The sequence below is a fragment of the Nerophis lumbriciformis genome, linkage group LG07, assembly GCF_033978685.3.
Source record: "Nerophis lumbriciformis linkage group LG07, RoL_Nlum_v2.1, whole genome shotgun sequence".
NCBI classification, from domain to species: domain Eukaryota; kingdom Metazoa; phylum Chordata; class Actinopteri; order Syngnathiformes; family Syngnathidae; genus Nerophis; species Nerophis lumbriciformis.
Window position 1 is genome coordinate 32,926,373 of NC_084554.2, and position 27,850 is coordinate 32,954,222.

General features: G+C 38.8%; 1 protein-coding gene across 1 annotated transcript; it reads right to left on the minus strand.

The window, feature by feature from the left end:
• pck2 (phosphoenolpyruvate carboxykinase 2 (mitochondrial)) lies at nt 1–27,796 on the minus strand. Its single transcript, XM_061965444.2, has 12 exons — nt 27,568–27,796; nt 27,263–27,483; nt 15,170–15,370; nt 14,921–15,105; nt 13,146–13,216; nt 12,422–12,557; nt 10,096–10,283; nt 9,856–10,018; nt 9,569–9,784; nt 4,966–5,103; nt 2,481–2,576; nt 1–2,414 (listed from the first exon to the last, which is right to left on the minus strand). Exons 2-12 carry the CDS (start codon nt 27,292–27,294, stop codon nt 1,945–1,947), a joined length of 1,896 nt encoding a protein of 631 aa, XP_061821428.1. The 5' UTR covers nt 27,295–27,483; nt 27,568–27,796; the 3' UTR covers nt 1–1,944.
• Between the last annotated feature and the right edge of the window lie 54 nt (nt 27,797–27,850).

A 27,850-nucleotide genomic window follows, 5' to 3' on the forward strand; every position in this document is an offset into this window, starting at 1 on the left:
TAAAAATGATTTTTTTTATTATATGACTCATTTCTTTTGCATGATCAGGAAAAAATGAGCTATAAAGAGGCACTTAAGTTATTCATTCATTGCACTGTAAAAAAAAAAAAAACCTGAAAAAATTGTTATTGGTCCAACATTTCACATTTTTGCACAGAAATATTACCTGAAATTACTTAAAGATGGAAAAAAAATCAAATAACGCAAGGTGATGTACGCCTCCACTGTGATGGATGAACAATATTTGAACCCAAACGTTGGCGTTAAAAATAATTACGTGATAAAAGAGTAGCTATAGAAAACAAGATGCTCTTTTGGCTCCAGCGTGTAAACATTAGCATCGTCGGTGCGGCCTGCAGCATCTGAATGTCATTCGCTAACATCCTGCACCGACATCGCAATTACTATCAAGTACACTATCAAGTACACCATCAAGTACACAAGGTAGGTATTGCATTGTTGATTATTAGCCATATGCCCCTGAAATGGTGAGAGCCACAGCCACTACTGTAAGTCTGTTTTCATACACGCACACACAAACACACAGCTCTAGTCAGCCAACCACTGCAACGCAATCGTCCATTTTTAAATTTTTAATTTAGTTTAAAAATATTATATAGGTGACAAAGTGAGTTACTTCATTTTTACAGTATTTTGTTCATATAATAAAAACCCGCAAGTCGCACTTTGGATAACGCTGTGCTTTTTTTTTGGGTACAAACTCCTACAATAACGTTGTTGGTTATACGGATATTCAGATTGGGGTTTTATGCTTCCGATAACGATCATCTACGAGTCAGATTGGCTGATACCAATCACATGTATTAACTGCACATTTGTCCATGTATTTATGGTGAGTGATATTGACAGTTAAACAATATCAACACACTATTTAAACTAGTTCCTTATTTGCTTCCTGTGTGTAACATGTTCAGCCTTGTCCTCCAGTGTTAATAATACTAGGTAATGAAATTTAAGATACTAAGAAAAGCAATGCATTTGCCATCATGAAGGTGATTATTATTATCTTAGAGGAGAGGCTCCAGACTGTGTATGAAGACATTTAATCAGGGGACTAAAGAGGGGATTTGCGATGGCATTCACATACTTTTTTACAAAAACGGCACGATACTGATCGACAGATCCCCACTAGGTACACACGCATGAATCAATCAATCAATTCATTGGTGTGTGTAATTATTAGTTTAAATGATGGCCATTTTTTATTGGCCCGCTCGATATTGTAAAAATGTAGTTACAGTACTGTAGTTCGAAAACCAAAAAAAGGTGTATTGTAATATGAAAACACTGAAATATCAAAACGTTGATAATGCGCATTGTCCCCAACAACTATTAATTATTACCGTATTTTTCGGACTATAAGTCGCAGTTTTTTTAATAGTTTGACCTTATACTCAGGAGCGACTTATGTGTGAAATTATTAACACATTACCGTAAAATATCAAATATTATTTAGCTCATTCACGTAAGAGACTAGACGTATAAGATTTCATGGGATTTAGCGATTAGGAGTGACAGATTGTTTGGTAAACGTATAGCATGTTCTATATATTATAGTTATTTGAATGACTCTTATCATAATATGTTACGTTAACATACCAGGCACGTTCTCAGTTGGTTATTTATGCCTCATATAACGTACACTTATTCAGCCTGTTGTTCACTATTCTTTATTTATTTTAAATTGCCTTTCAAAGGTCTATTCTTGGTGTTGGGTTTTATCAAATAAATTTCCCCCAAAAATGCGACTTATACTCCGGAGCGACTTATAGTCCGAAAAATACGGTACATAACTATTAATATTAACACATATTTTTACAGTATGTATTAATATTAATATATATTGTGTGTGTGAGTCTGTGTGTGTGTGCGTGAGTTACCCCAGTGGCTGTGATCGCACCAAGTGAATGTCATGTCAGGCTATTAGTTGTGCACTCTGTCCTCCAAAGCCTTAAGCTCCGCCTCCACCTTGTCTGGAAGGTCCGCCCCCACCTGCTGGCTGAAGTACGCCCTCAGCTCCTTGGTCTCGTTCTGCCAGAAATGCTTGGGCACGTCGAACAGGGCGCCCATGTCCACGCTGCCGCCCAGGCCCTCGGTGTCGATGGCGCCGTCCACCGGCAGCCAGCCAATCGCGCTCTTCTTCGCGGCCTCATCGTCCCGCGCGCGCCCGCAGCGCTTGAAGATCCATTCGAGCACGCGGGCATTCTCGCCGAAGCCCGGCCAGAGGAAGGCGCCGCTGGCGGGGTCCTTCCGGAACCAGTTGACGTGGAAGATCCTGGGCAGGTGAGTGGGGGCCTTTCGGTTCTCCATGCTCAGCCAGTGAGAGAGGTAGTCGCCAAAGTTGTAGCCGAAGAATGGACGCATGGCGAAGGGGTCGTGCATGATCACCTTGCCTGGGGGCGGGACATCTTGTCAGCTTCAGATTGAAAAAACTAATTTTTTAAAAAGTGAGTCTGTACCTTGGTGCTCAGCAGCTGCTGTGGCCTCTGACCTCATTGCAGCGCCAACAAACACGCCGTGCTGCCAGTTAAACGACTCGTACACCAAAGGAACTCCTGATGACATCATCATTGGATCACGTTATAAACATATCACCATGTCTTCTAAAGGCTAGTGTAGAAAAAGATTTATTTTAGAGTAGTCTGTGTACAACTTGTATTCTTTCTTTCCTGCAGCAATGTATAATTGTGCTAAGTTCACTGTGTTCAATAAATATGAACAATTTTAGTCAGTGTGTGTGTGTGTGTGTGTGTGTGTGTGTGTGTGTGTGTGTGTGTGTGTGTGTGTGTGTGTGTCACTATAACAAAAATTAAGTCAGTTTTTTTGCTTTTTCCCCTTAGACAAAAACAGTTCAGTAATGTAAACATGTTGAACTTTAAAGGGTTGAAAAAACTAAAAGATGATTTATTTTGAATATGTCTCTGGCTACAGTCGTTTAAAAAGAATGATTTGTTTAAAGTGGGCAAAAAAATGATTAAAATATGTCATGTCTTTGCAGAAGTTTTTGTGGACCTTGACTGTGAATTTTAAATTTGACACCAAAAAATAATGCATTAAAATCAATTGACTCTATTTCAGGGCCTCTCAATAATATTTAACAAAAATTTAAAAAATATTAAATGAATTAAAAATATTTTAAATGAGTAATTAATTTCAATGCATTAGTGTTAAATATATATCTGAATAATGAAATGGAGTTATGTAAACATGCTGGTATTTAAATTATTGAAAATTCATGTTAGATACATATATTTAAAAATAATATAATCATAAACACCTGACTCATATAATATATCTTATATATAAGCTGGCTTTTTGAGTACCCCAAGTGTGAGTTTTAAATATGACATTAAAACAAAACAAAACTGGGAAAAAAAGAATATATTAAAATCAATGTAGCTGCCAATCATTGACTCTATTTCAGGGCTTATTAATATTTGTTGTAAAAAAATAAACTTAAAAAATGTAATAATAATTATACAATTAAATAAATATAATGTAAAAAAAATATTACATGTATTTATTTTCTAATAATTTCATATTTGATAGTTAGATATTATGAAGAAAAAAATTGAGTTATGTTAACATGCTGGTTTAATATGTACATTTCAAACTGAAATAGTCCTAAAACCCTGACTCATTTAAAGTGAAAATAAAATGATGAAAAATATAATGCCTAGTTTTTGGTGACCTTTTTGAGGACGGTGACTGAGTTTTAAATTTGACACTCAAAAAACAGAAAAAATTTAAGAAAATTAAATTCAATGTTGCTGCCAATTATTGTTTATGTATTACAGGGCCTATAAGCTATATGTAAGAATTCAAAAATAATTATTTATTTAATAGTAATAAGAAAATAAATGCAAAACAATCCAAATATTAATTTGAATACATTTAATTTATTGTATTTAATTGTAATTTAATTAATATGAATTAAAATAGATAATTTAATAATATGAATAAAGCATGGAGTTATGTTAACATAGCAGTCTTTAAAGGTTAAAAAAAACTTAAAACGAGTCACGTTTTTAAGACTACTTTAGTCTGAAATATACATAATAAACATGAGTTATATTAAGTAGGACGTTTTTTTTTTTACAGTAGTACCTCAATTTACAAGCTTAATTGGTTCTGTGACGGAGCTCTTAACTCAAAACACTTGTATCTCAAATCAAAGTATACCACTTAAGTTAACTGATATCAATTTAACTGGTGCTCAGCCCCCAAAACAGCACCATTTTAACATGTAGCATGCCTTTAAAAAAGAAAAAGAAACTCTTAAATAACAAATATTGTATAAAACAATACAATAGAATGTGGTACAACTACAGTAGTTTTATGTGGTAATGTAATACTAATATACAGCATTTACTGTATATTAGTGGACTTTCATAGTGTACACCATCAGCAGCTGTTCCATATTTTCATGGATATATGACTGCCGATATTATTTTACCATCCCTGGCTGGCGTTATCCACTCATTCTGCTTCAATATGGTGCAGACTAGCAGGGATACGCTCCAATTGCTTCTCCAAGTTGCCGACACTATTATGTTTTTGATAATGTCTTTATTTAATTCAATGAATAGCATCCTTTTCTTCTCAGCACTGTCCTTCACAGTGATTCTCTTCCTTCCCATACTTGGAAAACAAAGTTATGTCCTTTCTAGCTATAAGCACATGCTAGCGAGTGAGAGCAGATGTTTTGGTCGGCTCTAACGGGGTTCGCTGTGACATTTGCTACTCCAACTCATGGCGGAGATCCTCAAAATTTTACTTGCAACTCAAAGCATAACAATTAGCTTACCTCAAAACATATTTAAGTTGAGGTACCACTACGTATATTTTTACACCAGTTTTGGGGAAGCTGACATTTTAGTTTTTCAAGCCCCACTTATGTTGTCCGGACGCGATAGCACAATGCCAACAAAGAGCCGCACCAACCTTGCGGCCTGCGACCGCCGAAGATGATGGCGTCGATGGGAACGCCCTGTTCGCTCTCCCAGAGTGGGTCGATGATGGGGCACTGATCGGCCGGAGCACAGAAGCGTGAGTTGGGGTGGGCGCAAGGAGTGCTGCTTCCTGGTAACAATTGGGGGAAAAAAACAACACATCATTGTTCTGCAGAAGAATAGAATAGAATATAATAGAATATATCTTTATTGTCATTGTACATTTGTACAACGAAATTGTAAGCAAAAACTAATTTAGTGCAAATTCATAATAACACATAAAAACATAAGAACATAGATAAATAGATAAAAAGACATAAAAATACCAAGCACACAGCTCACATGCATAGTCATTATTGTCTATTGCTCTCGGGTAAAAAGTGTTCTTAAATCTGTTTGTCCGGCATTTTATTGTCCTGTATCTCCTGCCCGAGGGCAGCAGTTCAAAAAGTTTATGTCCGGGGTGAGATGGGTCCCTTATGATGTTTTGGGCCTTTTTGAGGCACCTGGCACTATACAGTTCATCTAGAGAGGGGAGAGAGCAGCCAGTGATCTTCATGGCAGTGTTTATGACCCTCTGAAGTGCATTTCTCTCTGCCGCTGTGCAGCTGGCATACCATACACACATGCAGTATGTCAGCACACTCTCTATTGAGCAGCGATAAAAGGACACAACCCGTTTTTGTGACAGGTGGTTCTTTTTGAGGAGTCTCAGAAAGTAGAGTCTCTGCTGTGCCTTTTTGATGGTCACTGAGGTGTTCATACTCCACGACAGGTCTTCCTCGATCTGGATCCCCAGGAACCTAAAGTTAGAGACCCTTTCCACATAGTCCCCATTGATGTAGTGGTTGGATGTTTGTTTTTTTCTTCCGGAAATCCATGATCAGCTCCTTCGTCTTGGTGGTGTTAAAGACCAGGTTGTTTTCTCTGCACCACCCATTCAGCCGCTCCACTTCATTTCTGTAGGCAGACTCATCCCTCCCAGAAATGAGTTCCACTACTGTGGTGTTGTCTGCAAATTTAATAGTGGTATTGCTGGCATGAGCAGGGGTGTAGTCATGAGTGTAGAGGGTGTAGAGTAGGGGGCTTAGCATGCAGCCCTGGGGGGAGCTGATGCTGAGAGGTGGGAGCCTACTCTCACCCTCTGAGAGCGATTTGTCAGGAAGTCCAGGATCCAGTGGCAGATGGAGGAAGACAGTCCCATCCCCGTCAGTTTAGGACCAGTCTGTGGAGGAGGATGGTATTGAACGCAGAGCTAAAATCAACAAAGAGTAGCCTTGCATAGCTACCCTGCTGGTCTAGGTGGCTCAGAGCAGTGTGGAGGGCTGTTGCGATAGAATCCTCTGTAGATCTGTTGGCCCTGTAAGCAAACTGGTGAGAGTCCAATGCAGGTGGCAGATTTGAGTTGATGTGCCCCCGAACCAGAGTTTCAAAGCACTTCATAATGATTGGTGTAAGTGCCACTGGACGGTAATCATTCAGGCTGTTTACTGCAGTTTTTTTTGGCAGTGGGACAATAACAGAGTCCTTTAGACAGGGTGGGACGATGTACTGGGACAAGGACTGGTTGAAAATCCTGGTAAAGACAACAGCCAGCTGGTCTGCACAGGTCTTTAGTACACGTCCAGGTAATGCATCCGGTGCAGCAGCTTTCCTTGGGTTCACCCTCCTTAGTGTGCTCTGCACCTCATGTTCCTCCAACATGAGGACATTTTCACGGGTTGAGGGTTGTGATGTGACTGCATGTGGTTGCTTCACCTCGAAGCGAGCGAAGAAGATGTTCAGTTCCTCCGCCAGCGAGGCGTCTCCGTCAGCCACAGCGAGGTTGTTGGATTTGTAGCCGGTGACATGCTTCACCCCCTGCCACACCTGCCTTGTGTTGTTGCTGCTGAGGTGTCCCTCTATTTTCTTCTGATATGCTGTCTTGGCCTCTGTGATGCCTCTCCTCAGGCAGGCTATGGCAGCACTGTACTGTGCCCCATCACCACACCTGAAGGCCTTGTTCCTCTCTTTCAGCAGGGTCCTGACCTCACCAGTCATCCAGGGCTTTTGGTTTGGATAGACCCGGATGCGCTTCTCGGTCTTAACAATATCCGTGCAGAACTTGATATAGCTCAGCACAGATAAAGTGTAGTCCTCCAGGTCCTGCTGTTCAAAGATGCCCCAGTTTGTTCTTTCAAAGCAATCCTGGAGCTGCTGAGAAGCGCACTCAGGCCAGATTTTAACAGTTTTAGTTGTCGGGGGAGCACTTTTCCTGAGGGGGGTGTATGCTGGGATTAACAACACTGACAGGTGGTCGGACTGGCCCAAGTGTGGTAGTGGCTTAGCCCTGTAGCTACTCTTGATATTAGAGTATGCCTTGTCCAGGGTGTTTTTTCCCCTAGTTGCACATTTCATGTGCTGGTGGAATTTAGGGAGCACAGTTTTAAATTCTGCATGATTCAAGTCCCCAGCAATGATGTGCACCGCCTCAGGGTACGCGCTTTGTTGACTGCTTATGGAGTCATGTAACACCCTGAGAGCCGTACTAGCATTAGCTGCTGGTGGTATGTAAACAGCCGTTAGCATGACAACATTAAACTTGTAGAGAGCATTTACTGAAGGTAATGTTGTTTAACTACTGCAAATGCTGCTTTAAAATGTACCTTCAATGGTAATGTAATGATGGTACTATCCGCAGGGGGGAATAAGAGTGTTGCTGCTATGAATCCAGCTTCACTTGTCCATTTACTCAACATTTTCCAGCAGGAAGATGCTTTGACAAGACGTGATGTTGTATGCACAATATTGTATGTTTGTGATCCTTTCTCAATAAATCCAAAAAATGTGTTTAAAAACCATTAAGGAGACATATTTTAGGGTTTAGTGTACCTCCTTGCAATCTACTGGCCTGTGTTTGTTCTATAGCATGTTTGTGCAGTCATCATTTCAACATTGGACATTGGAGCTTGAGCAAACATCAAATTTGCGTCATTCTGTCAAACTTTACAGGTTGTGCACAAAACAATGAAGATGGGTTCAAGGTCTTTGTTAAAGAAAATTAACTAAACATTAACAGGCTAACTGTAGTAAGTGCATATTTGCAGCTTATATAAATAGTACACAAATTACATATATGTTCAGACATGATTTTTGTTGAACAGATCTGATGTGGTGAAATTGAAAAGAACTGTTTATACTTTATATTTGTGTATATTGTATAGTATTAGACTTTTATGAGAAGGGATGTTTGGGGGCCGGAGAGTAAAAAAAACATCTGACGTAAGTGCTCTAATACAAGTAGTCCTGCAGCGTGTTTACTTGTGCAAAGCTGGACCGCCAGCTAACATCTAAATGTCCTCCCATAAGCACACAAACTTGCTCTTTTCTTGGTTATTTACAAAAGGTAAACATGCTAGGTCTCATCTCATACATGTACACTAGCTTTATCTATATGGACAAAAAGTGCAGTTACGTCTTAGGCCATTAGGTGCCAACTTGCAAAATTGTTACATTTATTTTTATTTTTTTAATCTCCTATGTTCAAAAAGTGCTATCTTGCACAATTTTCACATGTATTTTTTTTTTATATATTATTTATATTTTTCTGCCATGTTACTTTGTTTACAATGATTGTGTTGCTTTCGTTCGCACATTTAATTTCTACTTGAGGTACATGAAACAATGTTTTTATCTACAATAATGTTTCTTCTGCAAAGGAAATCATTTTAAATGTGTTGTTTGTGTTTTTTTTATTAAAACTTGGTTAAAATATTTCAATTTAAGAACTTTCAAAATACATATACACATACATATATATATATATATATATATACACACACACATATATATGTATATACATATATATATGTATATATACACACACATATATATGTATATATACACACATATATATATATATATATATATATATATATATATATATATATATATATATATATATATATACACACACACACACACACACACACACACATACATTAGTTTTTCATACCTATCATTGTTTGACTAATTTTACTTGACAAAGCTTTTTCAAACATTCCACACTACAAAATAACAAAAGCATATGTGATTTGTGCTTATATCGTATCAGATCAACACACTCAAAGCTCCTATATCGTATCGGGAAACCCCCACTTTCTTTGGCTGCAAAATTATTCATTCATCAAAATCAACTATCAATTACTTATCCAATCAAAGCTTGAATAACCTCATCTCAAATATTCCACTTCGCACTTCATTTTTGAAAATAAAGAGGTACCTCGGTTTTTCAAAGCCCCACTTTTCTTATGATTCAGTTTTTGATGGAAAAAACATATTTGGCCAGATACTGTACAAAATCCACATTTGTTAATGACTCAACAGCGCCAAAATGAGTCTTAAATGAAGATAAGATGGTTAAATGTTTAATTCATAATTTTATGTATTTCACATTGTTTTCTACAATTAGTTTTGGTTGTTTGGAACTGATTCATTTATGTATTAATTAATTCTTAAAGGCAAAATTTGCTTTGGTTTCATTGACTTTCTGGACCGGATTACTAAAAAAAATACAAACACATTTTCTGTGTCCTTATGAAAAAGACAGAAGATACCTTTGTTCCAGGCTTTTCCGTGCCAGTCCGTCAAAGTGACGCCAGCAGCAGGGGGGTCCAAACCTTCCCACCACACGCCTCCATCACTGGTCTCGCCAACATTAGTAAACACTGTGTTTTTGGCGATGGTGCTCATGGCGTACGGGTTGGTCTTGTCTGAGGTTCCCGGAGCCACGCCAAAGAAACCATTCTCGGGATTGATGGCTCTAAGCTTCCCTGCGGCAAATAGAAAAAACAAACAGGAGTGAGATCAAGTCGCCATGTGGAGAAAAGTTGAACCTTCTCACCTTGATTGTCGAATTTCATCCAAGCGATGTCGTCGCCCACGCACTCCACCTTCCAGCCCGGCAGAGATGGCTTCATCATGGCCAGGTTGGTTTTCCCACAGGCGCTAGGGAACGCCGCCGCTACGTAACGTTTCACTCCTTGAGGGTTGGTGATGCCCAGGATCTGAGGAGGGAACATTTTAAAGTTAACATTTGTCTGTTTTTTTTTTGTTTTTTTGTTTTTAGAGTTGCCATCCTCACCAGCATGTGCTCTGCCAGCCAGCCTTCATCCTTGGCAATGCGGGAGGCAATGCGCAGGGCGAAGCACTTCTTCCCCAGCAAGGAGTTTCCCCCGTAGCCGCTGCCGAATGACAGGATCTGCCGGGTGTTGGGCAGGTGGGAGATCAGAACTTTATCCGGATTGCAGGGCCATGCGTTGACGAGAGGGGCTGCAGATGGGACAACATGAGGAAAAATAATTCAAAGTCCTAGAATACAATCAAACACTATATAAAGACTGCAAATATTAGATATCTCTGTTGAGTACACCCATTCAGACATGTCACTTATTTCTCTATATTGAGTGTATAAAGTATCCCAGCAGGCACAAGACATTGAAACAACGTTGAGAACTTGTTGAATTAGGTCCTGACGTTGAGCAACTTAAACATAACGTTGGAACAACATGCTCTTTGACAATGTTTAATCAATGTTGGGTTCTGATGTTGATTTGACCAATGAAATGTAGTCATTTCCCAACCAATATTCTACAACACAAATACAACAACATACTTTTTGACGACGTTTATTCAATGTCAGGCTGTGGCGTTGATTTGACCATTAAAATTGGGTCATTTCCCAAACAATAACGTGGATCCAATGTTGGACATCAACATTACCTCAATTTTAAAAAATATAACTATTTTGCACACTTGTTTCAAAGTCTGTTTTAAAGGACATGTATAATTAACGTTCTATCAATGTTTTGTGCCTGCTGGGACATGTATGAGGGTCATTCAAATTAAAAGTATATATAAAGATTGCACAGACGACAACATAAATACTGTCAAATATTTTTATGTTTAACCTCAAACTGAGGAGAAACACGGCAACTGCATGTACAGAAGTCCATCCAATTAATTTAAACACCAATATTGACCACTTATTCAGTATGTCACTGGGCACACAAATTTAGACATGTCCCTTATTTTATTTTTCACTTGTATTTGACATGACAAACAACAACACGCCAACTGCATGAAGAAAAGCCAACCAAACTAAGTGAAAGATTACAAATCATGAATGAGGCCACAAATTTAGACATTTCACTTTCACGTGACACTGAACTGAACACAAAATGACAAAGAGCATGTCAACTGCATGTATAAAGGTTAATCAAGTTAAAGTAAATTTAAATCATTTAAATGAACAAGGCCACGAGTTTAGACATTTCACTCATTTACTATAAATCCGTACATTAACAACAACATGAGAGACAGCATGTCAACTGCATGTATAAAAGTCAAATGACATTAAACATCAGTACTGCACATAGTAAATAAAGACCACAGGTTCAGACCCCTTACTTGTATATCTGCTTTAAGCACACACATTTAGACTTTTCTGCCTTATGTCTGCACAAAACGAACACAAATTTCAGTTGAATCAATCCCTTAACTCAGCGCAAACTCAGAAAAACTATGTCGACTGCATGAATAAAAGTCAATCAAACTAAATCAAAGACTGCACTTAATGAATGAGGCCAAACATTTAGACATTTCATGTATATCCCTCTCTAAACTGTGCACACAATGACAAGGAACATGCCAACTGAATGTATAAAGATTCCTTCAGTTGAAGTAAATAAAAATAAAAAGATTGCACAAACTACATAATGAAATTTAGACATTTCATTGACATCCATCTCTGAACTGCGCACAAAATGACAGGAATATGTAAATTGCATTTACAAAGGTCCTTCAATTTGAAGTGAATATCAAGATTGCACAAACTCCATCATGGATAATGTTACAAAACTTAGACGTTTCACTTGTGTCCATCACTTAACTGAGCACAAACTGAGGACCATAAAAGCCAATACAATTAAATTACACATCAAAGACTGTACACAACAAATAAAGCCACATATTTAGACATTTCAATTATTTCTCTGTTTTGAGCACAAAGTGCATGTGTAAAAGTCAACGAAATAGAATTTTAAAAATCAAGACTGCATATTTTAAATATAGCTACAAATGTAGACATTTCACTGATATTCATCTCTGCATTGAGCACAAACAGATAAGGGAAATTAAGACTTTAGACCCTCTCCCCTCTCCTCTCAGGCAGGAGACTACGGTCCATCCAGACCCACACCTCCCGCCACCTGAACAGTTTTTTCCCCTCGGCCATCATGAACAATAATAAGATCTGATAGCTCAGGCACAGCTCATTTCATTACCTATTCTGTGTTATGTGTTTTATGTTGCACGATTGCACCAAGAAAAATTCCTAGTTTGTGAACCCGTTCTCAAACGATGGCAATAAAAACTATTCTGATTCTGATGTCATGTTTTATAATGTGTACCTTTCAGGGGAAGAGGTCGTCCCAAAGAGTGCTGACAACGGACAAACTCCTCTCCTTCCGCCAGCTTATTGAGAACAGGTGTGCCCATACGGGTCATGATGCCCATACTGGCCACAACATATGGCGAGTCCGTCACCTGTAAAGAGGGCAAGGCATATATTTACTAACCTGACTCTCGCCAGATCCTTGTAGTTCGCTGAGCTCCACACAAGGATCTGGGACTTCTCAATAGGAGATGTATTTCAGAAGGCGGGGCCTTGTAAAAAAATCATTGTATGTGATTGGATAAACCACTTGTCCGTTATCTTCAATGACCTCCTACTTCAACCACTCACATCCAAATCAACCCGTGATGCTGATGAGAGCGACGCTGGGATATCCAAAACAGAACAGCCAACATATTGGATAACGACAGAGCGAAAAGTTAGAGAACTTTTACTGAAACAACGCAGCAATAGATTCAACAAAACAGTTGCAATAGCAGAATCAATGTCAGCACACGACTCCTCGCTGCGTGCCACCATTGCTTCGGCGCTACGTCACTCTATGAAATCCCGCCCGGCGATCCTGATTGCTTCATTATTTTTTGCTATCTTGAAGGAGTTTGCATTGCCGTCGAGCCCAGATCCTTGTGTGGAGCTCAGCGAACTACAAGGATCTGGCGAGAGTCAGGTCATATATTTACTGCAGTCAAAAAAAATGTGGCTGTGAATGTATAGTCTACCTGGACGCCATACTTGGCAAGAGTGGAACCCACTGGACCCATACTGAAAGGAATGACATACATGGTGCGACCTGGAGAGCGGAGAAAGAGAACCAAAAAAATAACATTAAAATAGATTTATATGGTAGATGCCTTTCACACACATAACAGGTTGTTTTTTTAAAGACATAATATTTCTTTAAATCTGCACACTTTTCTGCACTGGCTATTCCCGTCTTGTACACTGAATGTGTGGCGTTGCTGCGACTAGAACAGGGGTGTCCAAACTTTTTCCACTCAGGGCCGCGTACTGAAAAATCATTTTGATACTTTTTTTTTTTTTTTAAACCAATACAATATAAAGATTTTTTTTAACCTTTACGGCAGTAATTCTCAAACTGTGTTACACAGCCTTCCATCTTGTGGTATGCCAAAGAAACACTTGATTACAGTACTGTGTTTTATTTTCCGACATTCAAACACAATGACTGTTCAAACTGTGTGTAATGTTACAGTGGCCAAAATATTAAATATACTTGTTAAATAAAATCTATGCCTTGTTTTTTTATGAATACTTAGGCCTACCATGCTACTGTATTTTACATTTGGTCATCATGGTGGTACTTGGAGAGCCAAGTATTTTCTAAGGTGGTACTTGGTGAAAAACGTTTGAGAACAATTGCTTTAGGGCTCTCCACAACTTTGGTCCCAGGGACCTACAAGGGTCTCAGTCATAACAATGTTAAAAATAAGTCATACATTTTTTTTAATACAATGCCTAAATCTTTAGATCAACTGCAAGTCTATCTGTCCATATGAAGTTTTCTTTTTTTTTTTCTTCTTTTTTTTTAATGTTTTATGCCCTTTTTGTCAAAACCCTGCTTTTAATGGCAAACATATGCAATATTTTCCCTAAAAGACTTTCAAAGTTCAATATTTGACATGAAGTAATTGGCGCCATAAATAGGTCAATAATTCATAACAACATTGACTCATAATTAGTGTGAATGTTGTCTGTCTATCTGTGTTGGCCCTGCGATGAGGTGGCAACCTTTTCAGGATGTACCCCGCCTTCCGCCCCACAGCAGCTCGGATAGGCTCCAGCACCTCTGCAACCCCGAGAGGGACAAGCGGTAGAACGTGGATGGATGGATTGTTTTCGGACCAATGACAGTTTCTAAAAAAAAAAAATCCCACTAAAATTGTTGGGGATCCAAAAGGGCTTTACTCATAAAAATGTCATTGATTTTTTTTTTTTTTTTTTTTTTTTTTTTTTTTAACTTTCAACGTTCAACAATCAGATCTGTCCATTATGTTTTTCTTTTAAATAAATTTTTCATGTTTTTCTTTTATGCTATGTTTGTCAAACACACAAATTATGCAATATTTCCCCCCCAAGTATTTCAAAGTGGACTATTTGATCTGAAAACGATTATAACATTGATGTTGATTCATTATTATTTTTGAGCAATGGCAGCTTTAAAGAAAAAACAGTCTGCATCGCAGCTTTGTGTTATTGTAGTCAACATTGCAACTTTTTGTCAATACATTTCATCGATTTGCTCTTTTATTCCAATGTTGTTATTTTTTTAAACAGTATTTTTAGACTGTGGCCATTAAAAAATTAGCTGCGGGTTGTAAATGGCTACAATTTGGGCCCTCCTGTACTAGAATCTTCATCAATTGACAAGACAACTGGACAGGAGAAGTGAGTCCATGTTTAACTTCACACCCCTGGTCCCCACATTTCCAGTAAGTTTTCACACAGATGTAGAGATGTGCGCTTTCCAACGTACCCGCCATGCATCCTGGGAAGCGCTCTTCTCTTGCCCTCTGCCAGTCCGACTCGCTCATCCAGCTGCCCAATTGGCTCTTCACCCCTCCGGCAGGAATCGGGATGGTGTCCCTGTGGTTCTTGGTCACGATCACCGTCTTGCTCTCCACTCGGGCCACATCCTTCGGGTCCGTGCGCGCCAACCAACTGTCAAGACACAGCATTAGCTGTGTGCTCACAATAGCAACATATAAATAAAAACGGGAATTACCAATTGTCATATTTAGGAAGCCTCTTGACCATCCCTTCCTTCTCCATGCCTGCCAAGATGGTAGCCGTCTCTTCCGGCATCCCCGTCACCACGTGGATACCGCTGGGCTTGCACTCGTCCGCCGCACTCTTGACATATTCTGCCACGGCAGGGGGCAAAGAGGGGATGGAGGACAGGGACCGGACCCCGACGGCCCCCCTTCTGAAAAGACAACGTATGGGTTAGAACAGTGGTCTTAAACGTTTTCAAAGCCAAGGACCCCAAACTGATGAACAGTTGGAGCGGGGACCACCTACTAACCGTAAATTCCGGATTATAAGACGCTACTTTCTTGCGACACTTGGCACCCTGCGGCTTAGAAAACCGTGCAGCTAATTAACGTTTTTTTATTTGCTGAAGGTCAAAATGCAAAGAGTTAAAAAAACAACAAAAAAAAACCAAGCAAAGACACTAACAAATTGTGTTATTGTTTGTGCTATGGCTTCATCTTTTGGATCTGTCTTGTCCTTTAACAAAGAAACAAGGAAGTCACAATCTTCGTTCAATGAATGTTCTGCAATTTGTCGTCCCCAAAGTAAGAACTGAACTGGGCAAGAAAGCATTTAGGTTTTCAGCACCGAAGGCTTGGAATAACCTACAATCGAACATTAAACTTCAAACCCTAGTTACGTTGAATGAGTTTAAAGCTTCTGTGAAAGGATTGCAGTCTACCTTGTCTGTATGCACATGTGTCATGTGAGCAAGTTTTAATGTTGTAAATGTGATGTTTTATGTATTTGTTTACTGTTTTTAATGTAACCTTGCTGCTGCCCTCTTGGCCAGGTCTCCCTTGGAAAAGAGATATTTGATCTCAATGGGATTTTACCTGGTTAAATAAAGGCTAATAATAATAATGAGTCTGCTCACTGCAGGTGCTGCTGTGTCTGTCTATTTAGTGCTTTCAACTGGAAGTAGAAGTGCCGTTCCGTCTTCCAGCCGTCCATAACATTTTTACACGTATGAATTCTTAATTCATCACTGAAAGCAACGTAAGTTTTACAGCATAACTAAAACAATTCATAATTACTAAACCATCCCATGTGTGATGTCTGTAGGAGTGTTTTCATGCACATTTGTACGTGCTATTGTGATGTAATCAAGAGAGCGACGTTAGCATTAGCTAATATGCCTAAATGTTTACGAGTGTCTGTGTTAGTATTATTAACTTGCAACGACATTATTTTTTCAGTTTGGGAAATTCACCAAAACGTCACCGTGAAGTTATTGAGTCTGTTTAGCTGATTGGAGATCCAGATCCCGCAGTTAGTGGGGCCATGACGATGACTTCTGTTTTGTTAGATCAGCCGTTTTACAGGCACCGTTTGGAAACAATTAAGGTAGTTAAATAAACATTTACAGAATACTTCTGTGTAAATAACTCATTTCACAACGTATATATATGCGGCTTTTAGTCCGGTGCAGCTAATATATGGAAATATTTTTTCCTCCTAAAATTTAGTGGGTGCGGCTTAAATAAAACCTATGCCTATAGGTGCGGTGCACTCTGTAGTCTGGAAATTACGTTTCATGTTTTGTAATGACTTGTGTTTTAAATTAAACTGGTTCTAAAGGTACCGGTACTTTGTTATTATGCAATACTAAGATAAAAAAATAAAAGGATAGTGTCACTGGCAACTCGCGCACTAATGGCTAGCTGAAAACTGGTGTGTTAATTACTAGCGGACAACTGCCGTGTGAATAAAGCTGACAACTGGTGCACTAATTGTTGGTTGACAACTGGCTAGCCGAGAATGATCGCGCTAATACAGCTGACAATGAGCACGCTAACCAAACAGACAAATGGCACGCTAATCACTCGCTCACAATGAGCACGCTAATGCTAAGAATGAGAACGCTAATTGCAAGCTGGAAATGAGCACGCTAATCCCAAAATGACTCGCTCGTTGACAGCTAGCGCGCTAATTGCTAGCTGACAATTGTGTCGCTAAAAAAGCTGACAACTGGTGCCCTAATAACTAGTTGATAACTGGCGCACCAATTACTAGTTAACTTTTGGTGCCCTCGTCGCTAGCTGACAAAGTATGTGCTAATCGCTAGCTTACTATTGCTGTGCTAATCGCGAGCTGACTATTAGCGCGCTTATTGCTAGGTTACAACTGGCGCACTAAAGGCTCACTGACAACAGATGCGCTAATGACAAGCTAACAACTAGCGCACTAATCTCTAGCCAACATCTAGCGCACTGATTGCTAGCTGATAACTGGTGCGCTAATTGCTAGCGGACAACTGTCGTGCTAATAAAGTTGACAACTGCCACACTAATTGCTGGTTGACAACTGGCTAGCCAAGAATGAGCGCGCTAATCCAGCTGACAATGAGCGCGCTAACGAAACAGACAACTGAGACAAATGAATTGATTAACGTGGACCCCGACTTAAACAAGTTGAAAAACTTATTCGGGTGTTACCATTTAGTGGTCAATTGTACGGAATATGTACTGTACTGTGCAATCGACTAATACAAGTTTCAATCAATCAATTCAATAAAAACGCTAATCACTCGCTAACAATGAGTACGCTAATCCCAAACTGACAATGAGCGCGCTTATCCCAAAATGACCATTAGCGCGCTAATCGCAAGCTATACTAAATTTTTTAATTAAAAAAATCATTGTTTATTCAAGGTTTTAGTGGAAAACTTCAAGGTAAAGAGAGTAGGGTGGACATTCCATTGCTATTTTCAAACTACACTACAGTGTTGGAGGAGTGTTTATGTATATTTAAAGACATTTCGATTAGTGCAAAAATTGCATGGAGAATATAAACAAATATAAAAAAGTCAAATCAACGGGAAATGTCATGACCCCCTTGCAGTACCTCTGTGGACCCCTGTTGTAGACCTCTGGGTTACAATGTTTGTAGGCGGGAGGAATCCTTTTGGTATTTTTTGCCATTATACAAAAATGACAAAGATCAAATAAATAAAAAAAAGTTGCATACATATTAGCATGCACCATAATTAAAAATCTTCTGGGTTGCAAAATGTCACCTAATAAAGTCACAATGGGGTGTTAATACTGGTCACAGTTTGAATGCAGAACAATGCTCATCACAACCAAAAACAGGCAAGACAAGCGCTCCAAAAGACGTCCATGCTGTGTGTGTTTGTGGTTAATGCAGAGCAGAGCATGACACATTCCATACAATAAAGAGGCAAGCAGAGGGAGGACCTTTTCTCTGTTGGGAGCAGCACAACACATGTGTGTCTGTGTATGTTGCAATAGAATCAGGGTTCATTCAACTTAAAAGACAGATTTCCCTTTTTTCCACATAAAAATAAGGATGTTCCAAACAGGGTTTTATGCTGCCGATTCACATCATTTATTAGTGAGATCGGTCGATACCAATACCGATAAACACTACATTTTTCTAAGTATTCATGGTGAGTGCTATTGACAGTTGAACAATATCGACTCAATATTTTAAGTAAGTCCTTATTCTCTTTTCTTACATATTGTTTGAGAAAAACAATGTCAAGAGTACACCAATAACTAAACAAAGTAAAAAAGTACTATATACTACTCTTTTAAATACTGTGGTTTTTGCCCTCAAAGTTCTCCTGTGTCCAGAGAATTTTCCTCATTTTTGTAAAAGCTAACACAAATGTCAAGAAAAATTATTTTGAGAAATTACAAAAAGATGGATGGATAAATAAATATCGAACAAATTACTTTGGTATCGATCATATACGATCCTTGGTATCAACACCACCAATTTATGGATCGATTCACCCTCCTCTTACATGTGGTGTACTTACTGTGACAACGCTGACACGCTAAAAGTTGTTGTTAAAAGATCCTCTCTCGAGACTCTTATTCATCTACTTTTTAATTTCCTGGTAATAACGGCATACTTTCTACTTAGCTCTTATTTCTTATGTTGTATAAAGCAAGCTAAGGTATTAGCATTCCTACTTCAGACTTGCTCTCGGTGTGTAACATGTTAAGCCTCTTCCTACTTGATAATGATACTTAAGATACTAATAAATGCATCTTATTTTCCGTAATGGAGGTTATTATTAATGATGCTGTCTATCTGTTTTAGCCGTGCGATGAAGTGGCGACTTGTCCAGGATGTACCTCGCCTTCCGCCCGAATGCAGCTGAGATAGGCTCCAGCGACCCCCTGCAACCCCGAAAGGGACAAGTGGTAGAAAATTGATGGATAGATATGCTGTTTGTCCTCATGCCAGTTATCCCTGTCCTTTCTGCTGTGTGGCGCATGAGAGCAGGGCCTCGCAAACAAATTCTGTCTTGCAACAAATGGCTACAAAAGTGACACGACAGAAAATAATCCCAGTATTAAAACATTTTGAAAATCAAGTTGTGATTTTCTTACCATTATGTTTTTTACAAACTGAAAAATATATTTAATTTATATACACTGCTCAAAAAAATTAAAGGAACACTTTGAAAACACATTAGATTTCAATGGTGAAAAAAAAAATGTCGAATCTATACTGATATGGACAGTTTAATGTCTCAGGAACAAAAGGATGCCACATCTTTTGATGGAAATAAAAGTTTTCAGCCTACAGAGGGCTCAGTATATAGACACCACGAAAATCAAAGTGAAAAAATAATGTGGCAGGCTCGTCCATTTTGCCTAAATTCAATTTCTGCAACTCAAAATTATTTTCAATATCTTGTGTGGCCCCCACGTGCTTGTATGCATGCTTGACAACGTCGCGACATGCTTCTAATGAGACGACGGATGGTGTCTTGTGGGATGTCCTCCCAGATCTGTCTAATGGCATCAGTGATCTCCTGTAAAGTCTGAGGAGCAACCTGGCGGCGTCTGATGGACCGAAACATTATGTCCCAGAGGTGTTCGATCGGGTTTAGATCAGGTGATCGTGAGGGCTATTCAATAGTGTCAATTCCTTCATCCTCCAGATACTGTCTGCATACTCTTGCCACATGAGGCCGGGCATTATCGGGGACCAGGAGGAACCCAGGACCTACTGCACCAGCGTAGGGTCTGACCATGGGTGCAAGGATTTCATCACGATACCTAATGGCAGTCAGACTGCCGTTCTCTAGCCTGTAGAGGTCTGTTCGTCCCTCCGTGGAAATGCTTCCCCAGACCATCACGAACGGGTCATGCTGAATGATGTTGCAGGCAGAATAGCGCTCTCCTTGGCTTCTCTAGACCCTTTCACGTCTATCCCAGGTGGTCAGGGTAAACCTCCTCTCATCTGTGAAAAGCACAGATTGGCGGACTTGCCAATTCTGGTGTTCTATGGCAAATGCCAATCGAGCTCCACGGTTCTGAGCAGTGAGCACAGGGCACACTACAGGACGTCGTGCCCTGAGGCCAACCTTGTGAAGTCTGTTTCTGACTGTTTGGGCAGAGACATTCTCACTAGTAGCCTGCTGGAAGTCATTCTGTAGGGCTCGGGCAGTGCTCAACCTGTTCCTCCTTGCACAAAGCAGCAGATATCAGTCCTGCTGTAGGGATGAGGACCGTCTACGGCCCTGTCCAGCTCTCCTAGAGTAACTGCCTTTCTCCTGGAATCTCCTCCATGCTCTGGAGATTGTACTTGGAGACACATCAAATCTTCTTGCAACAGCACGCATGGATGTGCCATCCTGGAGGAGTAGGACCATCTGCGCAACTTCAGGAGGGTTAAGAAATCGCCTCATGCTCCCAATCGTGATAATGACTCTAGCTAAAGCCAACACTTGTGGCAAAACAGTTAAAAAAGATCAAGAGGGAGGAACTTGAAATGGCCTCCACCTGCAAAACCAGTCCTGTTTTGGGGGCCATCTCGTTGTTGCCCCTCTAGTGCACCTGTTGTTAATTCCATCAACACCAATGCAGCTGAAACTGATTAACAACCCCCTCTACCACGTACCTGACCAAAACCTTATCAGAAGAGTGCAATTGAATTCATGCCATACCCTGATAAAAAACTGTTACTTTAATTTTTTTGAGCAGTGTATTTACTTTTGCTGGCAGGCTAAAATGTAATTGCTTTATTCTTTTAAATTGTGTTGCCTGTGCGGTTTAAAATATTTTATTTTTAATTGTCATTTATATTTACAGAATTGTATTCAGGAAGGCAAATTTTAATCAGTCAATTTTTTCTTATGTTGCCAGTAAGTTTTTTGCCTTTTTTTCAGTTGTGAATTTTCCCCAACAAATCATGTAGACTATGTTTCTTGCCTGTGAGGTTTCAATAGGATTTGTTTATTAATTTAATTGCATTTTTGCAATTCTAATCCCAAAGGGCAATTTTTTTTCTTCTACTGATATACTATTATAAGCGTTGTTTTTTTAACTAATATTGTGGATGCTTTTACCATATAATAACATTTAAATTATTCAGTAAGGGAAATATAGCTTTTACTTCCATCACTTTAGGGCATCTTGTCCTAAATATATTTCAAAAGAAAACTGGAAGCTGTGAAAGGAAAAGCATATTCCGCCATGCACGAGACAAAAGGAGTTGAATGGTGGCCCCTGAGTTCAAACTACCTTTGAACAGGTGACCGTCAACATGCCGCGTGTTTAAAAATTGATGAGCGCGCTTTTATCTTGAAACCAGTGCAAAAAAAATTAGAATAAAGTAACAGCCTTTTCTATTTTTTAGGGCTTGTTTTTACTGCAACTTGAAGAGCGGGTTATTCTGTGTTTATACAGTGAACTCCTGTCAAAGCCAAACTAAACCTCCTGCAAAAAATACACGCAGATGAAGAATAACGCATGGAAAGTCCTAAATAAAGTACTCTGATGTTAATAATTTTAACTACATTACATTTAGGCTCGTATTCAGCCATGTTTGTGAGGTTTAATCAATTAAATTACTTAACATTACTTATGTTTTTATATGTTTTATATTGAAATATCATATTGTTATATGTTATTTTCTCTACAATATTTAATTCTCATTAAATGTTAATCATTAGGGGTGGGAGAAATGATCAATTCTTAGATTTATCACGATCCATACATGGACGATTCTAAATCGATGGACAAACGTCCAAATATCATTTATTTAAGTATGTTAAATAAAGTCATACAAACAGTACTAAAATGCGGTACGAGCAGGGGTAGCCGAGAAGCCATGCTAACCTCTAAGCTAGCTTGAATATGAAGTAGACTAGTAACAACAACAAAATCTCTTTGCTCTATCTCAGTATAGACATCAAATAAATAAATAAAATAAAAATGCACCAAAAATCGATTAACAATCGATTTGTAGCCCCTGAATTGTAATTAAATCGAGAGGTACCTAAAGAGTTAGATATCACATTTAAAAGAAGCATCTTTTGCATTTAAATATTTTATTATACAGTATATTGTCAATATAATTGTATTTTTAACCTTAAATTAAAACCTAATGTAGACTGTCAAAATAAAGTAACTGATATCATAATTGCTCTGTTGATTTTTTACATTGTTGGGAAGTTTCATTTAAAAATGTATGTAAAAAGAACAAAAACAAATGGCAGGGATATTATGAATGTGTTTTATCTTTGCATACATTATATTTGCATGTTTTACACATTGTATACAGTAATTGAATTGAATTATATACATTAATCAAATTGTGCACTTACATACTAAAAACTAGAGAGTGTGAACTCGCTGAACAGAAGACTATATCACGTGTTTCTGTGTAAGAGCATCCTGGTATAACCCTTGTCTAATCAGATTAAACACTTAAACTTTGTGCACACAATAAATCAATTATCACTGCTTACAATCAGCCACTTATGGCGGTAACGCGTCACATGACTGCTATCTGACTAAATCACGACAAAACATTCAAAAGGCTCAATCAATCAAATTAGATCTATACAGCACTTTTTCTACATATAAAATGTAGCACACATTGATTTACATTGAAAAAAAAATAAAAAAATTCTAGGCTCAGTCAGCCAGTCCGATCCCCAAACTCCCTATTTCCCTCCGTGACACGCATAAACACAATAAAAGTCATGTAAAAACATATGTGGCTGAGCACGGAGGAACCAGGTGATCAAACACTATCTTAGGGAGCCAAGTGCACCAGGAGCTGCATGATGAAGGGCCACAAACGCAACGACTCTGGCCCAGGGCACACAGCCACATGACCCGTGAGCCAAAGCCACAGCAGCCGCAGCACAGCAGTCCCTAGTGCAGAAGGTTCCTGCTGAGGAAACGTTGGAAATAACTAAAATATAGGTTGCATCAGGAAGTGTCCAATTTATTATTATTTTGTATTACGTTTAAACCAGCATCACATGTGACATCAACAAACCTCGTGAGAGAAAGGAGTGTGACGATAACGTAGAGCCAGAAATAGCTCAGTAGAAGTGTTCCGATACAACTTTTTTTTACTTTTACTTTCTTCCAATTGCTTGAGTATTGGCCAATATTGATATTGATTGTGTAATGTGAAATGTTAGAAAAAGTTTGATCAAGTGAAATGACTCAAACAGAGAACAATGGTGGGTATGAAACACACGTGTGCTTAGCTGTTGTATAGCTGCTCACTCCTAGTATCCTATAACCGACCATGTTTACCTTATGTAAATAACTTCACAAAAATACAACAAAAGACCAACCTGGTGTGCTTATTGGAAGACAATGAGATGTTACAGGCAAACGGAGTGTTTATATCGGAGATTTTAGATGCAAGCAGATATAATACGATTAGGATGCAATGATGTGAAAATTTTATATCACAGTTGCTGTGACCAAAACTATCACGGTTATCATTATTATCGCGGTACTGTTGAATGTGCTCAAAAAGTATTTGTATACACACAGAAATATTTTTACTAAGTGTTTTGTAAATAACTAGAATAAATAATGTTTTGTGTTTCTTATGCGTCACTGATAGTGTTTTAGTCTTAGCATTTTATCTAGTTTAATGACTAAGCTTTTATTGTTTTAAATATTGGTTTGTACTGTAGTGGTTCAAGATTTATTTCACTTAAAAGTGCCCAACAATTAAAATCCATTATCATTTATTATTTCTGGCTGGCATTGTGGCATCCTACTCTGTTCAGCAGTCCTTGAACGCACCGTAAAAACATCTAAGTTTCGATGTATTCTTGGGTTTAGAACGATCATTCTGCGTTATGACAGCACAGCTAGTAGGTTCAATGTGCAAAATTGAGTATCTTAATTGTTGCTCAGACAGTAATGTGTTTATAGAAGTTTAGATTGGGGTATTTGTTTCTTAATGGGGAAAGTAATAAAGGTATTTTGTTTTCATATTAGCATTTAAGCTAGCGCCCGTCAGTCCATGAGTTTATCAAAGTGCAGTTATCAATCACAGTTTTTCGATAATTTTAATCTTAAACGGTAATACTAACAGTCAATACCGATAATTGATACGTGCCTCAATCCGAGTTTTTTGGTAATATACTGTAGGGCTAATCGGATCGGGACAACCCCTTATTACAATGCAAGCAAGTGAAAATTACTTTGGGTCTAATTGTGCCTAGCGACAAGTGGCTTAACAAAACATGATGAGACAAAAGAATCTCAGTTATCGGACAACATTACCAAAAAAACAACAACAAAAAGGTCACCATCCGCCAACCTCAAGGAAGACTGGTTGCTCAGCACACTTCATTGATCTACGATTAATCGGGCACAATCTTCACTGCACAGAACAAATAGGGCAGCGACAACAACTCCTCATGCAGAAACACAAACAAAATAATGACACAGGAACATCATGAGCTTCTTGACATTAAACACACACACAAACAGCTCACATTTCCTCCAAATGATCACTTTAGATTCATCACAAAGCCTGAAAGGAAGAATAAGCAAAGAGAAAGAATGAAGACAGTCGAGATATGGACATTATTAACATACCTCTATGATTAAAATGTCCATCTTTGGCTAGTGTTTTGGCAGTAGGTTCTTAAGAACAGCAGTGTAGGGCTGCAGCTATCGATCATTCTAGTAATCGATTATTTTGCTCGAATAATCAGATAAATCACACTTTATAGCCTCAATGCTAGGATTTAGAAAAAAAAATTGTCTTGCCATAAGCTTCATTGTGTTTTTCTAATAAATAAATGCACACCATCAAGATGGAAATTGAACTTCTAAAATATATGCATTTATTTAAAAATACATAAAGATTTCCACTGTTCGCCGTCATGCAGATCACAACACTCACACACCAACGCTCTAGTGCAGTGTTTTTCAACCTTTTTTGAGCCAAGGCACATTTTTTCCGTTGAAAAAAAATGCAGAGGCACACCACCAGCAGAAATCATTAAAAAACTAAACTCAGTTGACAGTAAAAAGTCGTTGTCGCAATTGTTGGATATGACTTTAAACCATAACCAAGCATGCATCACTATAGCTCTTGTCTCAAAGTAGGTGTACTGTCACGACCTGTCACATTACACCCTGACTTATTTGGACTTTTTTGCTGTTTTCCTATGTGAACTGTTTTACTTCTTGTCTTGCGCTCTTATTTTGGTGTTTTTTTCTCTTTTTTTTGGGGTATTTTCCTGTAGCAGTTTCATGTCTTCCTTTGAGCAATATTTCCCGCATCTACTTTGTTTTAGCAATCAATAATATTTCAGTTGTTTTTATCCTTCTTTGTGGGGACATTGTTGATTGTCACGTCATGTTCAGATGTACATTGTGGACGCTGTGTTTGCTCCACAGTAAGTCTTTGCTGTCGTCCAGCATTCTGTTTTTGTTTACTTTGTAGCCGGTTCAGTTTTAGTTTCGTTCTGCATAGCCTTCCCTAAGTTCCACTGCCTTTTCTTAGGGACACTCACCTTTTGTTTATTTTTGGTTTAAGCATTAGACACCTTTTTACCTGCACACTGCCTCCCGCTGTTTCTGACATCTACAAAGCAATTAGCTACCTGCTGCCACCTACTGATATGGAAGAGTATTACACGGTTACTCTGCCAAGCTCTAGACAGCACCGACACTCAACAACAACACATCATTTGCAAACTATAATTACTGGTTTGCAAAAATATTTTAACCCAAATAGGTGAAATTAGATAATCTCCCAAGGCACACCTGACGGTATCTCACGGCACACTAGTGTGCCGCGGCACAGTGGTTGAAAAACACTGCTCTAGTGTGCACTCAATTGCAAAGACCAAGTGGAAACTATGTCAGTGTACTTAAAGTTTCGAGGCCTTCACGCAGTATGAATTTTATATATTTTTATCGCTCACATTCACTGCACGATTAATCGAAGCAACGGAATATAAATCAAGACTCTTTTTTATAATTTATTAAATGTTGCTGCTTTACAGCAGTGCTCCAAAACACACTCATAAAATTCACACAGGAAGGCGGGGAAGAAAAGTAAAAAATGTTCAAAACAAAATCACACCCAGGAACGAGTCCCACAAGTCCTACCGGCAGCCGCGATGCGCAAAATGTCCAAAACACACCCTGTCGTATGGAGCAGTGTTTCTTAAACATAACCCTGTTGTGACATATTGCTTATGTTAAATACATGACTTTATTAGCTATGTAAAGACATGACCAATGCTTACATTGACATTATACACTACCCAGGGGCGCCGAAAAGGGGGGGTAAAGGAGACGGATTCTCGGGGCCCATGATGGAGGATGATGATGAAATTATAATACAGAAAAAATAATGACACTGTGTTGGGGGCCCTGTAAAGATTATTTTCATGGGGCCCAAAATCCCTAGCGGCGCCCCTGACACTACCGGTCAGTAACAACCGAGAGGTAGAAGTTCAGTCTGGGCTTTTAGCTTTGGTCAAATTTAGTTGACTAGCAATGAAATAAAGTATTTGATAATAGGTAATTAAAGAGATACACATGCTGAATATATATTTTCAAATATAAATAATATGTAAAAATGTTTATTAAAATTGCATTATATTTGAGAAATTCCGTGAAATATAAAAAAGTCATTAAATATGAGCAGTGAGAGTCGAGCGAATGAGGCGTTCAGGGTATTATTCTATAATCTGAATACACAGTCACTATTGAATGAATCAAAAGACAAGTTTGTGAAAATTAGAGGTACAAAAATGTTATAAACATACTACACATATACATTCGCTTACCTTCGTATAGCTCCCAGGATAAGACAAGCCATTCTCGGTGCCAAAAAAAAGTAGAGTAAAACTAACTAATGAGTCAAAAGTGAACGCTAACTAAAAAGTTCAACAGTTTAGAGAGAGTCGCGGTTCATATCTCAACTCGGAGAGGACCTTGCACTTTGCTCAGCGTGAACATTCGCACGGACAACTTGATGGCAGCAGCACACTGGACGTTAATGTCAACCCTGCAAAAAAAAAATAGATGGGTCGATTAACAAATAACCTCCCCACGTAAGAAAAGACACGGCGCCTTAAACCTTTCAACGCACCGGCTCTCTTTCGTAAAACATGCACCCGGATGACGTCCTTCACGGAATATATCCACAAACTCTTTACTTCCATGAAAGTTGTATCCCCATTGTTCTGCAAAGCAGTGGCGGCTGACGCAAGTTTCCAGAGGTCCTACAGCAGAAGGGGCAGTAAAAATATATAGGAAGACCTCGCAGGCAGCATGGAGGTCGAACCCGGAAATAGACGAATGACGCGCTTTTAAAACACCACGTAAATGAAGCGAAATTAAACGCCAAAAAACAAACTTGAAACGGTTGCTCG